This window comes from Artemia sp. Qi Xiang Cuo, chromosome 13 (genome assembly GCF_049724085.1).
Source record: "Artemia sp. Qi Xiang Cuo chromosome 13, ASM4972408v1, whole genome shotgun sequence".
In the NCBI taxonomy this organism is placed as follows: Eukaryota; Metazoa; Arthropoda; class Branchiopoda; order Anostraca; family Artemiidae; genus Artemia; species Artemia sp. Qi Xiang Cuo.
This window is the reverse complement of record NC_142806.1, coordinates 22,648,646-22,672,269: the sequence shown is the minus strand read 5'-3', so window position 1 is coordinate 22,672,269 and position 23,624 is coordinate 22,648,646. Positions and strand designations below refer to the sequence as shown.

The following is a 23,624-nucleotide window of genomic DNA, read 5'->3' as shown; positions in this document are numbered from 1 at the left end:
ACGAAATTCTACTTATTATTTACTGTTTTTACCAATCAAGAATCTGCTTAAAGGTACAAATCTACTTACTGTTTATTCATATTCTTATCAAGTCCCGTAGATCGGGATCTAGGACTAATGGACGACATTGCACTTTCTGCGTCGCTTTCTGGAAAGCGTCCGTCAAAATAAGGAACCTAGAAAGATAAATTAATTTTCTTTTATAAATAAGATATATGGGAATGAAAATGTTAAAAGAAAATCCTTATATTATTACTGAGTATCGCTTTAACTTTTTTAAACATCAAAGGTCAGAACATTCTTAGGTGTAAGAACAGAAGGTTTTCTATTCAATTTGGAAAACACTTATTTCCCTACAAATATAAAAAATAGTTATTTTACTTTACATATCTTAAGCATGAAACGAATTTTTGATTGCTATTTGGCATTTATACCATATTTGAGCAATATTGCTTCTCGATTTTGTTCGGTATTTTGATTTAAAAATAGACTAGATGTTTCGAGCAAAGTTGGCATTTTAAGCTTATATAAAGTTTGACTTTATCGTAGTATCTTTGAGCCTTCTAAAATCGTAGAAAAAATAGTATTGGTTATAAACTTCAAAAAGGATAAAAATTATCTGAGCTCATATCTCATTTATTATTTAACCTGAGAAAAAGTCATTTTTTGTTTATTTTTTAATCTTTTATTTGTGTGTCTATTGCAGAAGATTGATAGAAAATCTTTAACTATGGTTTATATTAGTCTTTATACTTGTTTAGAACCCATACTTGTGCAAACGAGATGTTTTTTAGCATGTCTTGCACTATAATTACCTTTTAGCAACGTACTATTTTTAAATTCTTTTTTTAAGCAGAAAAACTTTTTTAATTTTTACAACAGTGATAGTTTTTCTGGTTAAATGAAATTGAAATATCCAAAACAAAAAACTTTGAACTATTTTTCTCATTGTTGTTTTTCAATTACTATTGTTTTCTTATTAGTTATTATTGTTTTTGTTACAATTTTCAGACAGACTTTTTGGTCTCTTCATGAATTAAAATAAAGGAATAAAAAGGTGCTCTAAGGCCACCAAGCTCATAAGATTGGACGTATCTGTTAACTTACACCCCCGCCACCTTAAGAAACCTATCACTCTGTTACAAATAAAATTTCAAACTTGCTTCACTAGTCCCCTCTAATGGTGAGAACATTCACAGAAGGAGGGTGACAATGGACTTCAACTCCTTCACCCAAAATGACAAGAAAAGATATACAGAAAGTGTAGAAAGATTCCAAAATTCACATTATTCCAAAATAATGTGTTATCTTTTATTCGAAAACTCCATTTGATTAGTATCTTAGCCATCCGACAAGGAATTATAGCTAATCCTCCCCCAAAGTAAAAAAAAACATATAGCTTCATTTTCAGGTCCCTAATAGCCTTATAGGAGGTAGAGGAGTCGTACCATTGAGACAAAAATATTTCAGTGCTACTCACACAAAGACTAAAATTTAATTTTGTGTATTATACTGAAAGAAAACTATAGTTCCATTTCTAACAAACTTACCTAACACTTAGACTTTGCTAATGTTTAGATTTGAGCTAAAAATCAGAGATATTGGAAAGAAAATTTATCCGACTGGCCCATTCGAGGTAATTAAGATTTAATAGTTAAATATTAATCTCCTAACAACTGGCAGAATAGAACCATTTCAAAATATCGCTTCAGAATAATAATAAATTGCTTTAAAAAAAAAAAATTCGTCGCAAAATTCAATATATTTAATCAATATTTTCTTATACATCAAAGTTCTCTGATAGACAAAGCTCTCTGGCCTCATATAAATTTTAAAATAATTCCAATAAATTTTGGATTTGTAATTTCGTGTATTGTACTGAAAGAAAACTAAAGGTCCATTTCTAACAAACTTACCTAACACTTAGACTTAGCTAATGTTTAGATTTCAGCTAAAAATCAGAGATATTGGAAAGAAAATTTATCCGACTGGCCCATTCGAGCTAATTAAGATTTAATAGTTAAGTCTTAATCTCCTAACAACTGGCAGAATAGAACCAATTCAAAATATCGCTTCAGAATAGTAATAACTTGCTTAAAAAAAGAAATTCGTCGCAAAACTAAATATATTTTAATCAGTGTTTTCTTATACAACAAAGTTCTCTGATAGACAAAGATCTCTGGCCTCACATAAATTTTAAAATAATTCAAATAAATTGAATTTCAGTGATGGTTCTAGTTAGCTCCAGAATCTCAAGCTAAATCTTGTTGTGAACAGATCTGGCGTTATCTAGAATCTTGACGCTAGCTAGATCTCCGAGTTAGCTAAACCTCAGCATTAGCAAAACATCATTTTGAATGAGGTTTATGTGAACGAGACATAGTGAATGAAGCTAAAAAGTATATACCTGGTATCCCACAGGAGGTAAGTAATAGGAAGGTGCTAGAGAGAGATCGACGTGTTTCAAATTCTGCTGCTTATCCCCGTCTTTTAATGGAATTTCATATTTGGCAGGCAGGAAGCTCCATGAAGTGGGAAGCACAGTGTGACGTGTGTGGTAAGGTGGAGCTAAAATGAAAAGAAAATTAATGGTTGTCTCAAAAACCTTCTTTTGTTTGTGCCAAGCTTAAGCTGGGCACATACAACTGGGGGAGGGGGATATTTGGATCCAAGTTCTCCTCCTAAAAGTATCAAAGTTTTTACAACTTTGCCTATATTATACAGAATTCGTAATGTACTATATTATACAACCTCCCCTTAATTCTTTGCACCTCGCTCCTAGAATACATTAATGAATATGTGGCTTGCTCAAAGTAAGTTCAAAAAAGGTTTTCGTGTAATATAATAAATGTTTCTTAAATATTCTGACCTTAAATAAATTTGTCCGAAAATATCAGAATATAACATATTTCTGAAAATGAATGCTTTTAAAGAGGAAGAATGTTGATACAGAAATTAGTTGATTTCGTAAGAAGAATATTTTAGCTGTGATGGAGTTAAATACCTCATAACTAAGCAAGAGTTTTTGGAAAATTGATCGAGTTACACCTATTTTAAAATTTTAAATTAATTGTGCTTTGGTTTTACTGTTTTTTAAATAATTTCAGAATAAAACAAAATATTATTTAGTATTCAGGCGTCGGTCACTAATGTGCTATTATTACTATTTCTTTAATTTTTTAAAATGAATTCTCAAATAAATATGCATTTAGAAAAACAAAATGGAAGTTTTACTATCTATTTTCATGACAATGAAAATTAGGCGAAGTAGATACAAAACTAAGATATAAGCTGATATCATAGGCAGCGCAATACCGCTGCCTAAGTAAAGAGCGATATGGGTACAATGTATTATTATTATTTTTTTTTTGGTCTTAGACCAGGGTACTTCGTATCGAAGGAGTGGTCGTAGAATTCAAAAAGGGCTCATTTCGTAACTTTGAAAAGGGCTCATTTGACTGAGAATTGAAAGAGCTCGTACCATTTTTAATAATCGAAAGTGATTGGAGGATAGCGAACCCCCCTCCCACGCCCACCATTTTCCCAAATACATCCAATCAAATTTTGAGATAGCCATTTTGTTGAACGTATCTTAAAGGTCTGGAAATTAGGTCTTTGAGGATGACAACCCCCCACAAACCTCGGGGCAAGGGTTGTAAGTTATGCCCTGGGTGCATATAAGGTTTATATAGAAAGGGTGGTCGTATAAACTTCAGAGGGGGCTTATTGGATTGGTAATCAGAAGTTCTAGTGCCCTTTTTAAGATTCAGAGGGATCAGAGGGTGGATCCCCCCCCCCAACACACACACCTCGTATTTTCCCAAAATGCATCTGATAAAAAATTTTAGATGGTTATTTGTTGTCGTAGAAACTTCAAAAAAGGCTCATTCAATTGGAAATTGAAAGGGCTAGTGCTTTTTTTGATAGTAAAAAGTGAATGGGGGCAACCAATCCCCTCACGCCCATCAATTCCCAAAATACATCTAATCAAAACTTTGAGATAACCATTTTGTTCAGCATAGTTGAAAGGTATGGAAAGTATGTATTTGAAGATGACAACCCCCCACAGACCTCAGCGCAAGGGTTGTTAGTTATGCCCCAACGGTATGCAAGGTTTATATGGAAGGCGTGGGCGTAAAAACTGCGGAGGGGGCTCATTTGATTGGAAATCATAAGTTCTAGTGCCCTTTTTTTAAGTCAAAGTGATCCGGGCAGCCTCCCCCACGTCTTATTTTTCACAAATGCATCCGACAAAAATTTTGAGATAGCCATTTGTTCAAAAAGAATCCAAAGGTCATATAATGAGGCCTTTGGGGTTGACAGAATCCCTCAGAGTCTGGGGGTAAGGGTTGTAAATTATGCCTCAGGGGTATTTATGGAAGGGGCGGTCATGTGAATTTTAGAAGAGGCTCATTTGATTGAAAGTGTATAGTTCTAGTTCCCTTTTAAGATTAAAACATAAATAAAGAGCAACTAGCCCCCCCTTCTGATATCCTCTTTTATCGAAATATATTCAATTGAAATTGCAAGATAGTCATTTTGTTACCAATAGTCCAAAAAGCATACAACAATGTCTTTAGGATGGACACGATCCCCCAGAGCCCATGGGCAAGGGTTTGAAGTTATGCCCCGGGGCATTTAAGGTTCTTATGGAACGGGTGGTCGTATAAACTTTGAATCGGATGGAGTTGGTTGATTGGAAGTCGGAAGTTTTAGTGCCCTTTTTAAGAGTTAAAAATAAATGGAGGGGAATCAGCCCCCCCCCCAATCCCATCATTTTGCAGAACAGATCCGATCGAAATTTTAAGAGATTTATGTTATTCAGCCTTTTTGAAAGGTCCAGTAATATTCTCTTCAGAGATGTTAACCTCCCCACAGTCCTCAGGACAAGGGCTGTAAGTTAGGCAATTCGTTCATTGTTTACACATAGTATATGTTATTGAGAAAGGTATGCATGTTTGAACTTCTACTAATGCTACTGTTACTGCTACATTTACTACTCCTCTTACTACTTCTACTGCAACTACTTGTAAGGTTAAGAGTATTGAGGTGAAAATTTCAAGAAGTACATGAAGATACAGGCTATCAAAAGGACATATCAGCAATGTCATAGCAATGGCTAATTGTATTAAGTTTAAACTTCCAGGACTTGATGAGGGGGATGTTCTACTGACCAAAAGGCAATAAGTTAATACTACTAATGCTATTAGTACTACCACTATCTAATACTATTACTAGTAATATCAATACTACTATTGTAACTATTATTACAACCATGCTTAAGGCTATAAAGGTGAAATTTTCAGAAATTTTGAGGGGGGGAAGCTGGACTGAATCACAACACGCCGTCAGTATTCAGGTTGTCAAAAGGGTGTAACAGCAATATCTTAGGAACAATTTAGTGTGTAGAGTTGAAAATACCAGGGCTTGTTGTGAGGGATGTTGAACTAACCAAAAGAAAATACTTGCATCCTAATGCTACTGCTTCCACTCGTATTACTACTACTTCTACTTCTACTTCTTACTACTTCTACTACTTATTACTTCTATTCGTACTACTACCACTAAGGCTCGCTGCTAAAATTCATTGTACATCTACTGCTACTACTACTGGTATTAAAAATAAGGATATTAAGGTGAAAAATTTGGGATATATAGAAACTGTATGGAACTAAGTCGAAACACACTATGCCCACACAGGTTTTCAAGCAGTTGCATCAGAAATACATCAGGAATGGTTGACGGTATTAAGCAAAAACTTTCGGCATGATTTGAAGGGGATGTTGAAGAAAACATAGGTGCTATGCACATACTGCTGCTAATGCTGCTACAACTATTGCAACTGCGCAAGCTAGGGGTATTAAGGTAAAGCTTTTAAGGAATATTTAGGCGGACGTTGAACTAAAACCAAACAAACTCTTAGCACGTGGACTTTCAAGAAGAGGACAAAGCAATATCTGAAGAACAACTTATATTATTAAGTTAGACCTTTAAGGGTAAGTTTTCTGGGATTATGAACTAGCCAGAAGGCACTATGTGTATACTTTTAATACTACTACTACAATTATTGTAACTAATGACGCTAAGGGCAATAAGGTGAAATATTTAGGGAACGTTTAGGAGGAGTTCCAATTAAACGAAAAAATTGTATGCATGCAGGTTTTTAAAAGAGCTTATAAGCAATATAATTAGCAGCACTCTATAATTACAAGAAATATTATTGAAACTTGTAAAGGAGCTAATTTGATTCAAAATTGAAAGTTCTAATGCGCTTTTTAAGAGTACAAGAAATTGGAGGGCAAGCAATTCTCTCAAGCCCGTTCATTTTCCAAACACATCCAGTCAAAAGTTTGAGACCACTATTTTGTTCAGCATAGTAGAACGGTCCAGTACCTATGTCTTTAGGGACATTGGGCTTGTCAACCCCCCACAATTATGCAGCTGACCCATTATACTTTAGAACTAAATGCTGCTTTAAGCTAAATGAAAAGCTATTGTGTTTATGGTTGCCAATAAGACTCCTTAGCAATATATCCAAAATAAACTGGGGGTATTAAGTTGAAACTTTTAGGGCTACTATTATTACTACTTCTGCTCTTACAATTTAAGTAAATAAAAAGAGTGTAAGTGTATCCAGGTTGTCACAGAGTATAGATATAATCTTTTGGAAATGATATTAAGTTTTATTTACTGTTTGTGTCAGGATTAAAAATTGAAGTAAAAGTTTCTCCAACATACAAATAGCAGCCCAAACTGTGGATTCCTATAGAAAAAAAAATGAAAAGACATAAAATATTATTTTTGTTCCATGAAAAAGACTATGTCAATAAAAAAACGAAGAAAAATTAATTTAAAAAACTTTTTCTACAAAACAAGCGTTTCAAAGAAAAGTAAAGAGCTCTATTTGGCCAAAAATCAGGAGAAATAAAGTAAAATAATCTTCCAAGCGTGAAACTACCACAGACCATCATCAATAAATAAATGAAACTAAAAACGAGCAGAAATTACAATAAATAGACGAGTCAAACTCAAAACGAGCAGAAACTAACATGAGTGGGGCTAATAAGCCCCGTGCCTTCTCAAGACCAGAACATAATTTGCGTTTTACTGAAAACAAAATAAATTTTTGAAGTTTCACTTTTTTTACTTTCATAAATAAAACATTATCAAAACTTAAAGATATAATTATCTGTATGTGTCAATTAAACTGGCAATCCATAGTTTTTTTGTTTTTTTTTAGTTAATGCAAAATAAAATACAAATGAATGTGTCTTTTCAGTTTAATATCCATATGTTGATGTTTATTCCTTAAAATGTTAATATATTTGATTTATTAAAGTTATAAAAGTGAAAACATTGAAAATTGTTTTTTCAGTAAAGTGCAAATTATAGCGGCTTTGAGCCCTGCTCATGTTATTTTCTGCTCGTTTTAATTTTGACTAAGTTATTTATTATACTTTCTGTTTATGTTGAGTTTCATTTATTTATCGATGCTGATTTGTGGTAGTTTTACGCTTGGTAGATTATTTGACTTTATTTTTTGCTCATTTTTGGTTTTATTGAGTTAATTACATTCTGTTCGTTTGATATTGACATAGTCTGTTCAAAGAAAAAGAAAACAATAGTTTAAATCTTTTCAGTTTTCTTTAAGAATTTATAGTTTGGCCAACTGTTTGTATGCTGAAGAAAATTTTTCAACAATTTTTAACAATATACACCCTTTTAAAAATCTGAATACGAAAGTTTGAACATAATACCTTCAGTCGTTCTCGGGATACTGCTGAGATATATTATTGGCAATCAGCACACAGTGCTTTTTTTATTTAATTCCATAGCTGTGGGTGGTTGACCTACGCAATAGCCCTAGAGATACAATTACAAGACCGTTTAGCTATGCTGAACAAAATGGCTATCTTGAATTTTGATTGGAAGTGTTTGGAAAAATTGTGAACTAAAGAGGAGGGCTGATTGCCCTCCAATCACGTTTGACTCTTCAAAAGGGTACTAGAACTTTGTATTTCCAATCAAATTAGCTCCTTTAAAATATCAATGATGTGACTTGCTATGATAGAACAGCAAACCTATGATATTGCTTGTATGCCCTTTTAATACTTGCATGAGGATAGTTTTTTCGTTTAAGTGAAACACCCCTAAACTTTTCAGTTTAATGCCCTTAGTGTCATTAGTTACAGTAACAGTAGAAGTAGTATCAAAAGTATACACTTAGTGTTCTCTGGCTAGTTCAAAATCCTGCACAACTTACCCTGAAAGGTCTAACAACTTAACAAATTAAGTAGTTATTGTGATATTGCTTTGTCACCCTATAGACAATCTACATGATCATAGTTCGTTTTGATTTAGTTCAGCATCCACTTAAATATTCCTTGAAAGTTTCACCTTAATACCTTTAGCTTGTGTAATAGTAATAGTTGTAGCAGCAGTAGTTGTTCACATATTACCTGTTTTTTCAACATCCCCTTCAACACACGGTGAAATTTCTAACTTAATACCATCAACTGATCCTGAAGCATTGCTGATGCATTGCTGATGCATTTCAATTTATTTCAATACAGTTACAATATTGCCCAACCCTCGCCCTCAGGCAATGGTGGTTTGTATCAACCTCAAAAGCCTTGTTATATGATCTTTGGACAATTTTGAATAAAAGGACTGTCCAGGGGTGGATCCAGGAATTTTTTACGGGGGGAGTCAGATAGGTTGATCTGATAAACTTGCGTTAGGACCAAGTTTAATTAACGCAAACTTGCGCTATTTAAGTAAATTACAATACTGTAGACTACCTTAGTAGGGGGGGAGGGCACGCCCCTCTCAACCCGCCCCTCTGGATCCACCACTAGGACTGTCTCAGAATATCTATTGGATGCATCTCGGAGAAACACGATGTGTTTGTGTGCGTGTGTGGAGGGGGGTTAGCTGCGCTCTGATCACTTTGACTCTTAAAAAGGACACTAGAACTTCTGATTACCAATTCAATTAGTCCCATCCAAAGCCTATCAAAAAACCTTTCTATAAGAACCTTATGTGTCCCCAAAGAATAACTTACAACCCTTGCCCTGAGAGTTGTAGGGGGGGGGGTGTCTTCCTCACAGACATAATTTTCGGAACCTTCAACTACGATGACCAAAATTGTTATCTCTAAATTTTGATTGGAGATGTTTAGAGAAATGATGAGCATGGAGGGGGAGGGGGCTGGTTGCTCTCAAATCACGTTGACTCTTAAAACGAACACTATAACTTTCAATTTCAAATCAGATAAGCCCCATCTGAAGTTTATACGACCATCCATTCCATAAGAACTTTGGCATTACTTCCAACCCTATCGCAAAGGCGTGGGAGTTGTGTCAACCCTAGAAACATTTTTATATGTTCTTTGGACTATTTTGAACAAAATCACTATCTCATAATTTCATTTTGATGCTTTTGGTGAAAAGAGGGGCTATCAGAGAGGGCTAGATGCCGTACATCACTTTTGAAACTTAAAAAGGAACCAGAACTTCCAATTTTTCAACCAAATGAGCCTCTTCTAAAGTTAAACAACCATCCTTTCCATAAGACCTTAAATGCCCCGCGGTATAACTTACAGCCCTCATCCCCCGGCTCTGGTGTTTTTTTTTTATCAACCTCAAAAGCCTTGTTACATGGTCTTTGGACTATTTTGCATAGAAAGACTGTCTCAAAAATTCTTATTCGATGTATTTCGGGAAAACACGACGCATTGGGAAGGTGGGGGTGGTAGCTACCTTCTGATCACTTTGACTCTTAAAAAGGGCACTAGAAATTCATATTATTAACCCGATGAGTCCCATCCGAATTATATACAACCGCCCTTTATATAAAAACCTTATATGCCCCCGGGGAATAACTTTCAACCCTTGTCCTCAGAATTGGGGCGGGGCGGGGGTGTTTTTCTTAAGGACATTATTTCCAGATTCCTCAACTACAATGAATAGAGTTGCTGTCTCCAAATTTTGTTTGGATGTCTTTTGTGAAATGATGAGCGGGGGAGGGCTGGTTACTCTCAAATCACTTTCGACTCTTAAAAATAGCGCTATAAGGGCACTAGTCCTCTCAGTTTCCAATCGAATGAGCCATTTTTGAAGTTTCTACGACAACACTTTCTGAAAGAACCTTATGTGCCCCAAGGGCATAACTTACAACCCTTGTCCCAAGGACTGCGGAGGGGGGGAGGTGTTGTCATCCTCTAAGACATAATTTCAAGACCTTTCAACTACATTGAACAAAATAGCTATTTCAAAATGTTGATCGGAAGTGTTTGGGGAAATGATGGGCATGGAGGGGGGAATTCAGCCTCCGGTCGCTTTCGACTATTAAAAAGGGCACTAGCCCTCTCAATTTTTCAAAAAAAATGAGCCCATTTGAAGTATCTACGACAACGCTTTCTAAAAAAACCTTATATGCCCCCAGGGCATAACTTACAACCTTTGCCCTTGGGGCTTTGGGGGGGGGGTTGTCATCCTCAAAGACATAATTTCCGGACCTTTCAACTACGTTGCACAAAATGGCTATCTCAAAATGTTGATTGGATGTGTTTGGATAAATGATGGGCATGGGATGGGGGTTAGTTACCCTCCAATCACTTTCGACTATTAAAAAGGGAACTAGTCCTTTCAATTTCCAATCAAATGAGCCTTTTTTGAAGTTTCTACGACAACTCCTTTGATAAGAGGTGCCCTGGTCTAAGACAAAACAAACCAAAATAATAAATAAATAAATAATACATTGTGCCAACATGGTTCTTTACTATTGCAGCACTGTTGCGCTGCCTATGATTAGTTTTGCCATAACTGTGGCAAAACTTGGATAATAATTGCTGTCGGCGCCCCCCTAAGCATTTACTAAAGTATTTCTAACTGTTTGAATTGACAGACATATTTTTCGAAGTTGAAACCACAACCTCAGACTGTCAATTTCCTTCCATATACGTTGTTTCACCCACAGACTAAGGAAACACTTTTTTACATTACCTAGCAATATTCCGAAACTATTAAAAAAACTGAAATAAAAAGCTACTGTATTTATTGTAATTGGCTGCTTTTTCTACATTAAACATAGACAGAGGTTAAAAATACAAGTTTAATTGTTTATACAAATGGTAAAGAGGAAAAATTATGTAGAGACAGAAGGAAACGAAGATATGAAACTGATTCGAACAGTAAAGAAAAAATTATTACCATCCCTATGAAAATACAAATTCCTTGCGATAGGAGCGATTGAACCTGAACACCTATGAACAGCTCACACACTTTAGTCCACTGTGCCCTCGCAATGTATTCATAACTAAAATTTATCTAACAGTTTGCTCACATTCTTTTCATAGAATAGTTATAATAGTTAATGTATACCCACTTCTTTGTTTAGCTTTCAGCAGACTTGAGGTTTTATTTATATCGATTGGTATTTCAAAACATGAAAAAAAGTTATGAAGACTCTTATTTATAAATGCACCGATCTGCTTAGCTGGATTTCACATTCTCTCAACCTAAAATACTAGCCAAAAGAAAAGGCGTCTACCCACTGAAAGTGCGCTTTTAGGTTAAAATCCGATTAATGAGAGATGGACTCTTGCGTTGATGGACTTTGTGGACCTTTCAACATGACACAATAACCTAATAATAGTACATTAAGATGGTAAACGGAAGTATTTGGGCTCGAATGCCACTATTGGCAGATGGGCTATGGGTCACTGTATTGGTCTACATCGCTGTAAAACTAACAGTTTAAATGAAATTAATAAAAAACAAATTAGAAACTAAATATTTTCACCTTTATCATCGGCCCATTTATCCTTTTCTCGTGTCACCGGTATAATTTTATCAGTAAACAGGCGGTGGTAACCTCGAAGGACTAGAACTAATTCATCTGCATCACCATCTTCCAAGTTCAAAGTAACAGGCTATGAGAGAAATAAGATCAATCCAATTGTCTAAACATCTTAGTAGTCTTAACAACTGTCAAGAATGGGCCTTGAATCGACGACGCTATGATTAAGACTCTTATCGGTCACTGCTTTTTCGACTAAGCTAGTGGGTCCTTGTTAGTTGATTTTACACCTTTCTTATATTTTTGTATAAAGGAGTTTTCTCTGGAATTGACGGAGATGACCTATTTCTAGTTTGAGATACATTACGGGTGTTTCATTTTGTGTATGTGTGATTTTTCTCAGTGATGGACCTAAGAGGGGATATGTACCCTCTAAAACAAGTGATTTTGCGACAATCGAGCAGCTGCAACTTGCATTAAAGCGATAAGGCATCAATATTATTGAATTTTTTAGTCTCATATCTATCCATTCACCCAGTCAAAATTATGATATTACTTAGACTTTTTTTTCTAGATAAGAATCTAAATGTGCTTAAAAAATTAGAAAACTGTCCTTGTTTCAACGCTTTTCAACCAATTTTCGGAGCATCTTTATTTTAAAATACCCTGTACGCCAAATTTCAAAAATGTAACTCAGTAGATAGATAGAAATGAATCTTGACTGAAGAATGGTAGCAGAATTTTTGTCTTTTGTCGATATATTTTAAAAGCGTAGAAGAGCAAAAAATAATATACCAAGACTTTCACTAGGAATATAAAATTTAAATAGTAAATATAAATCAAAATAAAATGATAAAATTCAGTCAGAAAATAAATGCACAATAATGTTTGGATTGTATAACTACAAAATTATGTACACAAAATAACAACACTACACAATACTATATATGTTATTGTTATATAATTTTCTTTTCAAGATCTGGATTTTTTTGGAAAGTGAGCCTGGAAACATCATAAAATTGTCAGTGGCGGCCATGGTCGACCGATTTATGACAGTGATGATGTCACGGATATTGTACACATGTTATTGGACATTATTTCATCATAATGTAATGTCTCTAACAAAAAGTGGGTTTTGAAGAATTGTACAACTTTTAAAAGTGTCAAGTACACACTTCTTAAAATATACCATATCGAACAGGGCTGCCCTTGCAACAGTTATAATCCTGGACGATGATCTTGACAATTCTTGTCTGTTCTTCAGAGTAATCACCAATAAAGCTGGAAATTATCTAATTGCCAAGAATAGAAGACATGAATGACAAGCATTACAAATTAATGATTGTGCCATCATCAATGCTTGACAAATTCAATTCTTAGAAACTATTGAGACATCGCAAATTGAGAAGTATGTTTCTGAAGACTGATTAAATAAAAAAAAAAGTTTTTTTTAACTGAAAGTAAGGAGTGACATTAAAACTTGAAACGAACAGAAATTATTCCATATATGAAAGGGGCTGTCCCCTCCTCAACGCCTCGCTCTTTACGCTAAAGTTTTTTTGTTATTTTAAAAAATAAATTTGTGAGACAGAGTCAAACTTTAGCGTAAAGAGCGAGGTGTTGAGGAGGGGACAGCCCCTTTCATATATGGAATAATTTCTGTTCGTTTTAAGTTTTAATGTCACTCCTGTCTTTCAGTTAAAAAAAAACTTGTTTTTTTAATTAAATTTTTGAACATTTTTAAATTAATACAGGTTTTGATTTTGGCTCACCGTACATGAGTAATTAAAACAAAATTTTCATATTAATTTTACTTTTATTTGGTTAAATGGCTTTCTCGAAAGTTGTTTAATTTTATTTAAGAACGTTTTTATTAGTAAAAACTATACGTAACTTGCGAATTAACTTACGTAACGAACTTCTATATTCATATATTTTTAATACATATATTAGGGGGTTCTCCCCCTAATGAATACCTCGCTCTTTACGCTAAAGTTCGAATCTTGCTCCAATTCTTTAAGAATGAACCCTTAATCACAAACGCCGTTAATTAGAATAAATAGCTCTTATGAAAGTACTACAAAAATCTTTGGCTTAAAGAGCGAGGTATTGACTAGGGGGATCCCAATCATATACGTAATAATTTCTGTTCGTTTTAAGTTTTGATGTTGCTCCTTACTTTCAGCTGAAAAACTTGTTGTTTTTTTTTATTTAATTTCTGATTTTTTGTTTCAAATAATTCTGGTAAATCTAGCGCCCCCTTCATAGCAGTGTCCATTCCTCCATGGAAATATCCTCCCATACAGCCCCCCGACCCCCCCCCCCCCGTTACCAGAAAAAATCCCCCTTGAAAACGGCTGTGTACTTCCCAATAACCAATACTATATGTAAACATTGGGTAAATTTCATAGCTTTCAGCCCTCCCCCCGGGTGCTTTGGGGGATCAACTCATCCTAAAATTTATAGTTACCATATTTTCGACCATGCTGAACAAAACGGCTATCTCAAAATTTTGATCGGGTGGCTTTGGGAAAAAAATGAGCGTGAAAGGGGGCCTAGTTACCCTCCTTTTTTTGTCACTTAAAAAGGGCACTATAACTTTTAATTTCCGTTCGAATGAGCCCTCCCATGATATTCTACGACCACTGGGTCGATATGATCACCCCTGGAAAAAAAAAGCGAAAAACAAGAAAACAAATGAACACGTATCCATGATCTTTCTTCTGGCAAAAAATACACAATTCCACATTTTTGGAGATAGGAGCTTGAAACCTCTACAGTGGGATTTTCTGATACGCTGAATCTGATGGTGTGATTTTCATTAAGATTCTATAACTTTTAGGGGGTTTTCCCCCTTTTTTCAAAAATCAGGCAAATGTTCTCAGGCGCGTAACTTTTGATGGGTATAACTAAACTTGATGAAACTTGTAAATTTGAGATCAGCATTAAAATCTGATTGTTTTAATATATCTATTGGTTTAAAAATTCCGTTTTTTAGAGTTTCGGTTACTATTGATCTGGGTCGCTTCTTACTTATAGTTCTTTGCCACGAAGTGTTGGATACCACTTGGTATCAATAATTCATAATCCTCAGATGATCTGGACGTTACTTGTCTCTTCTCTGGAATAATCCTTAAGACAGCTGAAAGTTATTTAATTGTCCAGAATCGCAGACATATCTGACTGCACCTACAAATTAATCACGACGCCATCAATTATGGAGCCGCAATGCTTGATATTTTTTTTTAGAAACTCTTCACACATCACGTAAGAAAAAAGTGAATCTCTAAAAGATAAACCCAATTATTAAAGCGTTAAAGATAAACCACTTACAAGTAAATAGATCTGGACGATTCTTGCTACTTTTCTGGGCTAATCACTCAATGGAAAAATGGTGCCACTAGTCAAGGCTGGTGCCAACAATTACTTCTGCCCTACTAATTGTAAAACAAGCATTGTCACCCTTGTTAGAAGTCTAATATTCGGATGATAGATACTATTCATTTAGATTAAAACACTTTTCATAAAAACTTTCCTTTTATCTGAGTACCTATATTGGAATCTGCATTAATGTTGGTAAAAAAAAGAATTAGAAGAATACAGAACTACTTTGAAAGATCACCTGTCGGATCAGAGAAAACTTGCAACAAAAGCAATAAGTTGATGACAACCATGGTTGTTTGCCAAAGATCTGTCAAAAGTATTTTGAACGCTAGATAAAAGGATTGGAACAAAATTAGAGTTATAGCAGAAATGGAAACTTTAAAAAACATTGTTTCGGCTGTTTCCATCGTTACAACTATATAAACTAAGGCCTTAGAAAAGAACAAAAGGATAATGCAATCTATTGTTTAATAAATGTAAAAAAAAAATCATTAAAAGGACATATTGTTTTTCCCCCTCAACTGTCCGAAAGTAAGGGATTTTTTTAAGTTGATAACCTGCGGTCGTTTTGATATCCATCATTAGCATTATGACTGAAATAATGATTCGGGATAAACCCATCTCCAAGAATTGACACCACCACGGAAGTTTCTGTATTTTTTCTTTTTTTGTGTTCAGTGTTTAACAAGTAAAGTAAGATTTAGTTTACAAGTTCTTGTATGGATATTTTTCTCCGGTGTTTTAGAGAAGAGAAAGTCTTTATCTGCATAAAAATTAGTTAGAACAAGAAATAATAATGTCTGGTACCGTATTAGCGTTTCCCAGTTTAAAAAGGATTAGGAAGTCCTTTTATTTGAGGCTAATCATTGTAATATTTATCTAATGCTGTTTATGCTACTCTAATAAATTGCGATCAGCAGCTGTAATTTGGGTTGTTTTGAGCTGAAATATTTTTTGAACAAGAAAAAAGAATTAACAAAATGTTTATTATATTTTGGAAAAACATTCAAAATATTTGAGTTTGTTGAATAAAAACGTAATATGTGGAAAATTGAGGTGTATATTTTTTTAATTCTATCTATATTTTGGGGAAAATGTTCCTTGTGAATTTTTTGTACTTTTGTTTATCAGAGAGTAGGCTATGATTTTCACTTTTCAATATTTTCCTAGCTATAGATCGCAAAATTCTTGGTAGCAACTGTACATTTGGAGCGATATGCGGCTAACATATAACTATTACGCTAAGATACTCAATCCAAACCAAACTCATTAAAAGTACAAAAAAAAAAAAAAAAAAAAAATCCACACTGATCACTTCAGAAAGTTCAGAAAAATACTTGGCTGTCACTTGATTTTTCCACTACTTCCCGCTTGGTAAGTATTCTCTGGGCCAATTAAAGGCAAGTAAAATGGACTATCACTGATGAGCTTAGGTTTACTACTGCTGCAAGTTTCCCAGCAGTTACGTCATTAGGATTAGTCGGATCTATTTTAAAAAATTGAGTAAGGATAAAACGTAAAATTCACTACAGGTTCTAGTTTCTTGCGCGTATACATGCCCCCTCTACCTTACCTTAGACCCTCTTCTGCTTCCAGAGGCATTCAAAGTATTCAAGAACGGTCGTCAGTCATCTCTCGTCACTGCGGCCACCAAAAATCCTCCCATTCGGATTGGAGCAAGGCATTGAGATTTATGAGGGCAGCTCGGTGGCTATGTTTAAGGATATCTTTGGGACGTCCTCTACTTCCGGTACCGCATGGCTTTCACTGGAGGACGAATTTTGGCAGAGAATTTTCAGGCATGCGAACCATTGGCCAGAGTCAGAGAAAGTAGGCCTACTGGCAGGTGCTCCAGATTTGAGACAGTTTTCTGATGGATACATTTACCTGGCTGAGTCTGAGCTTGATGTCTCGCTGGCACGACCCAGTATTGTGGATTGTACTTTCTAATCACTTGTAATTTACGACTTGCTATGTCTGTGCTTATTGGAAATATCAACGTACCGGAGAAACTTCTACGAGGTTTGGCGATTAACGGCGTCAAAAGCTTTTTAAAGTCTACGAAAAAAAATGTAGCTTATTTCGCTATTGATTTGCTTCTTCTACAAGCATTCTGAGAAAATACATAGTGCTGAAACTCAGAACGAACAGAAATTATCTTAAATCTAAGAGGACCTGCTGTTCTTCTTAGCCCTTTCCACTGCACCTTAAAATTTAACTTGCTCTCTAAAAAAATGATTACAATCCAACAAATCTATTAATTTGGTATTTACGAACATTTAATGTACCAATTGCCTTTCATTACATCTAAGCAGAAAACTTGCCTGTTTGAATTTTTAACTTACAATCTTCATTTTTCTGTAAAAACCTTAATATTTTGAATTTAATATTAAAAGGAGTCTAAGGTGAAAAATCCTCAATGCATTTCCGAAAAAAAAAAACATTTAAGAGAACTTAAAGCATAAACTATGAAAGAACTTAAAGCATTTAAATTAGTAATTCAAAAAGCTTAATTTTTCTATAAACTACTGTTATAAATACTGGTACCACTGACATGACACTTATTGCAAAAAATCCTCTGTGCTATAGTAACAAACAAATAGTTGCAACAATTAATAAATAAACGAACATAAACAGATGAACAGAATTATCAACATAATTAGATTTGCATAAAAACTAGCCTATGTTTGCTTACAATTTTCATTGCTGCATGCTTGCTCTGAGAAAGTTTTTCAGCAACGTAATAGTTTTACAGAATTCCCTCTCAAAAAGTCTTTTCAGCCCTTTTTTATCATATTTCACAATAAATATTATCTCCCGAAACTTCCGGACATCCCCTGTCCGGCGGTTTGCATATGCAAACTAAAAACTTAATTCTCCTGTTTTCTCTACATATTATATCAAACACTTTTTTCCATTTATAAAAACACACATTATGCATAAGCCCATTATACATAAGTAGATCTCTTTGCAGTTAGCGGAAGGGGAGGGGTTTGATTCTTGAAACAGTTTTTTATCAATTTTCTTCGATAGTTTATTTTTAAATTTTTCTCAATTTTTTTCTTTTTTTTATCGAAATATAATAGGGACAATTGTTAACATATAAACTTTAGGGGAATTCACCAATAAGTCCAACAGATTCTACAAAGGGGCTGCTCAACTTTATCGACTGTTATAACGACCTATAAAAATGGTGATAAAATCATGTTAGGATCAGCCAAATTGCGACAAACTCATGGAAAACCAAACACAGTTGTCATGTACCTGTAACATATCTGTAAAAAAAAAAATACCTCTTTTGGTTCCTTTAGTCTTATTTCGATGCTTTGACTAGAATCATCCGCTCTCTTTGCATTTATAGAAGCTATATCTTCGATATCACAGAGGGCTACTGGCTGCTGGAAATATAATTAAAAAGAACTTAATACTGGGGTCTTTTAGAAAGTTTTTTCCGGTTTTCTTTTTTTCTGTAGTGTCTACATTAAATGTGGGCCAATCGTATCAGGCCGATAATTATATTAATTTTTCTTCTTATCCTGTACAAGTTGGGGTGGAATCTCGGATTCTATGAGGACTTGTCCGACATCCCCTATCTAATGCACATTTTGGCCACCTGTTCTATCACGCGTAGTACCCTTCCACCATCCATCGTCCCGCCAAGCGTGGCCCATTTCTGCCATGTAAGCACACACCACTTGATGCACTAAATTTTAAAAAGTCCGAAGCCCCTCAGAACTTTATTGCTCATTGTAATTTCTTTTACTTTAGTTACACTTCTTTCTTGAGATTCAATGGTTGTATCATATTTGTTCAATGGATTGTTCAGTTATTTTTGTTTTTATCTTTATTTCTAAAACAAGGTTTATATGGTAAATAGGTTGTGTTTTCTAAGCCATCTGGTACTAATTATCTGTACCGCAGTATTGTTATAAAAGTCAAACTAATAAGCCGGGCAAAAAATTTAGGCCACCGAAACCCACAGAGACTATTGAGGAGGCTTGTAGTAAAGCTGAATTTTAGTACCACCAAAGTAGACTAAATATACAATATTCTCATAAAAAGGTAGGTTATACAGCTGTAAAAATTAGATTTGCGTTTTCAGCAAAATATAAACAATAATTGTAAAATTGACTAAGATTTATTCAATAATTTTCTTTGTTTATTGAATATACTAATTTGCTTTTTTTTGCATCCTTAAATGTACTGTATTTTAGATATCAGGTGGAGAACCAAGGTTCTAGAATGTTTGTGAGTTGAACTTTAGGCTGTCGAAAATCACAAATCTGAGTCATATGTCTTTGTGTAATCAGACGAATTTATGACGTTAGTGATGAGGGGAGGGTACCCCCCCCCCCCAACCGTTCAATATCAATACGAAAGAAAAAATAATAGCTAATATAAATCAAATTCCCTATCCAAGATTGCAACACTTGTTACAACTTTATTAATAAAATGGTACACGATTGAAGATGATTTTCCTTCCGTTTAATGGAAAGGTACCAAAATAAAAATGATCATTTTTTGCAGAACAAAAACTATTTCGTTTTATGTTGCGTAAAAATAAAGGAGCTATGAGAGGATACGTTGTCCTGTATTTGTTTCTCAACGACAGCGATTATCAGCCTTCATAGATTTGGAGGAAAAATCCACTGTTCATAGCAGAACAAAAGAGAGAAAGAGAGATTACTTTTCATTTCATTAGTTAATACTATCAACTAAAGTTAATTTTAATCAAATTAAACTAAGTAATCAATTTAAATTAATTACTTCATTTAATTTTAACTAACTAATTAAATAAAATTAGTTTTATTAGTTTTCACCTGTGATGCAATCTCCTGAGTCAATCACAACACTCCTTAGGTGTGTTTTGAAAAGGGAAGCCAAATAGCCCCTCCTTTTTTTAAAACCCTGATTTAATCCTCTGTGCTTCTGTGTGAAATTTTAAACCAGTTAAAAATGAGCAAAATGTTTTTAACTATAAAATTTTAGCAATTTGCCCCTCTCTTTCTGTGGCACAACTATAGTAGGACCTTGATGGCTAATATTTACTAAAAAATTAAATTTTTTTTTTCAACAAAGTAAGAAGCTACATAAAAACTTAAAACGAGCAGAAATTATTACGTATATGAAGGGGGTTACCCCCTCCTCAACACCTCACTCTTTACGCTAACCTTTTAGTACTTTTAAAAAAGTGTCATATTGTTCTAATTAAACGACCCTTGTGTTTCAGGAGTCATTCTTAAGGTATTGGAACACAAATCAGACATATTAGTAGATAAATTATTTGCAAAATTTCTATCAAGCAATATGTTCCCTTAGATTAGCAAGGGAACCAGAATTTTGGCCTAAATTGATTACCTTGAAGTTCTGGGAAAGGTCATGGTGAGGTCACAAGTAATCAATATCTTGTATAAATTTTAAATTCAAGCATCAATTTTAATTTCTTTTAGAGTTCTCTTTTGCTATGTTTTTCGTATTTAGCACCAGGAGCTGAACGACTTTATTAGATGTCAGGGTAGTTGGTGGAGGAATTACCAATCATTAAAATATCCAACTAGGTGTTTTTATTGTTGTGAAATGTTTACGTTTTACGTAATCACTGGTATTTCAAGTAATATTCCATGAAATGACAGTCAAATCGCTTGGGATCTGACAGCCTAGAGGAGTTTTATTGTCCCGCCGCTTCGTGTTGAAGTTTTCTCTAAGATCAAATTAACATATGAAGCTCTGCATGCAAAATAATAATAATAATAAAAAAAAAAAAAAAAAAAAAAAAAAAAAAAAAAAACTGAAGAAAATTTTAGGTAGTCGATCACACATCATCTACAACATGGCTTAATTAATATAACAAGTAAACATAGGAAAATATAAAGGTAAAAGAAAACAAACAAATATAATATGAGATAACTCATTAGCAGCTATTTGAAAATCACCTTTTTTTTAGTCAAATCCAACAAGTCACGTCACAAAGAAGTCATCACTCCCGGCTAAACAAGACATTTTTTCAAATTTTTTTTTTTTTTGGGGGGGGGGGTGGGGTGTTGATTAATCAAGCTATTTCTGGTGCAAGATTATTGGGATTAGGAATAGAGTGGATGATGTTTTACAAAGGCTGCTGAGATGAGAAGAACATTATCAGACATAAATTATATTGTATAATCCCGCCATTTCAGTTTAGACTTGGACTTGTGCTTATTTACACAAGACTGCTTTCCATAGTCTTTACGAAAAAATCAGTACAACTTACAACAAGCTTCCACAAAATAAGGGACGAACCAGTTTCGATACCGATTTGTCTTGAATTTCACTGGGTCTTCTTTCAGCTTTGACCTATTTCCGGCATTCACTGCAGCATCTAGTGGTAATATGCTGAGGAGTGGCAGCCAGCATTTTACCAAAAGACATTATTAAGTAGTTACGCTTATCTCATAACGATTTAAGCCTCAGATTTTACCCTGTATCTTGAATGTATGCTTTATTGATATTGTGTATTGTTCTGTCCATTGTCTACTAATTTTTTTTTCTTCCATGCTCCTTTCAGGTTGTAATATTGTAATCTAATAGAGTATGGTCATTGAATGATTTTATTTCTATTATTGTATATGCAATTTGACTAGATGGAATATTTTCCTGTATGAGATGTTTTTTTTGTTGTTGTTATTTTAAATTAAAATGGGGTCGTTGCATACAGTTATAAATTAAGACCTGATCTACTCTCAGCTATCAACATATATATAAATATATATATATATATATATATATATATATATATATATATATATATATATATATATATATATATATATATATATATATATATATATATATATATATATATATATATATAAGCACGATTGTCGTGATGTAGTTTCTGTAGATTTAACAGATGTAGGCTTAGCTTGTAGGCGTAGTCGTGAGACTACGTTCAAAATTAGAAGTTTTTTTAGGATCTATATTGTATATACGGTCTAATTAGCAAAAGAAAGACTTATTTTTATCATTTGATACTGCATTCATAGTGTTGATTCGATGCAGAGTTACCGACATGGAAGATATCTCTGAAAAACGAAATTCCCCGAAAATATTTATTTGAGTAAATTAAATTGAATACTAAGAGCCAACCTTGTGAAATTAAAGTTTTTGACAACCATGTCAAAAGGGATTTCTTTTCGGCGTCTAGTAGCACAAAAAACATAAAAGATTCAACAAAAAAAATCAGTAAAATTTTCTAACTTTAAGTCGTGTAGACCACCTTTTTTAGACGAAAAAGTTAAACTTATTTCCTCATTCTCAGTCAAAACGAAGGGATGAAAAATTCAGGTCGAATAAGTTCTCAAATTTTTCTTTTGAGACATCAAACAGGACAGATTGATTGTTTTTTCAACGTTGTAGTACATCCTATCCTTAAAATATATTCTAGAAGTGGTATGCCTAACTAAGAGGTGACGGTGTTTCCCTTAGAGTTCTTCTGGTGTTCTCCTGAAATTATACTATTTTTGCAACTTATCGCATGATGTCTTATAATTTTTACATAGTTCGCTGTATTTAATTATTTGACGATTTTCCCTTTAGAGAAAGTAGCTACGCATAAGCCTGAGGAGGGGGCTGATCCTGTCCCTCTCTTCATCAAGTAAAACCATATGTGATTAGGTACTTTGGGCAAAATTAAAGCTCTTTTAATGCCTTTTTCTTATCTGGGATCCCCTCCCCACAAAAAACAGTATGAACCTCCATGTATCATAGCAATGGTTGCTTTTTACAAAATATCATCTAGGGTGTTGCTACTAAGCGTAAGAAGACTTACCGCTGTTCCTCCAAATCCAGAGATTTGACTGACTCCGTATTTTGGACTGACAAGAATTACTGCTTCGAGCAAATTATCCTAAAAGAAATAGAAATGGAGCATGGGCCTAGAAAGATGTGCAGTGATTGGTCCAGGTAAATTAAGCTCAACCGCTTTATTTGCAGCTGAATTTTAACAATGAATTTTTTTTTATAGAAATGAAATGCTATATCCATTCTGATTAAAAGGGGAACTACAGCTATATTCATGGAAGGAGCCTAATGAACTGGTGTAATAAACTAATTAGGTTTGTTATTGTCAGAATTCCAATTTTCATGTCTATTACAAAAGCAAAATGATTATTAGGATGTCTTTTCTTTTTTAATTACTTTTTATTCTTTAAAAACTGATGAGGATCCCTTTTAATTACTAGCTGACTAACTATTAGCAGAAAAAAACAATTGCATCTCTGTAATGTTACGCAAAATGAACAATCATTTGGGAAATCCACAAGGCAAATAAGTGGCAACCATATTGTTTACTAAACAAAATTATGCTATTGCTTTTCGTGATATTGATGTTTCATTCATAGCCAAAAATGTGTTTTTAAAAAGTAACACAGTATTTCTTTTTCAGTCGTCGGAAAAAGTGTCCT

At 34.0% G+C, this 23,624-nt stretch overlaps 1 protein-coding gene across 1 annotated transcript in view; it reads right to left on the bottom strand.

Moving 5' to 3' along the window:
• LOC148945082 (FERM and PDZ domain-containing protein 4-like) overlaps positions 1–23,624 on the bottom strand; it is a 122,502-nt gene that overhangs the window by 15,165 nt on the left and 83,713 nt on the right. Inside the window, exons 6-10 of the mRNA XM_089098939.1 lie at positions 22,991–23,068; positions 18,480–18,584; positions 11,806–11,935; positions 2,408–2,568; positions 70–176 (exon numbers count right to left, since the gene is read on the bottom strand). Coding sequence (XP_088955065.1) covers positions 70–176; positions 2,408–2,568; positions 11,806–11,935; positions 18,480–18,584; positions 22,991–23,068 — 581 coding nt within the window. The remainder of the gene's footprint in view (positions 1–69; positions 177–2,407; positions 2,569–11,805; positions 11,936–18,479; positions 18,585–22,990; positions 23,069–23,624) is intronic.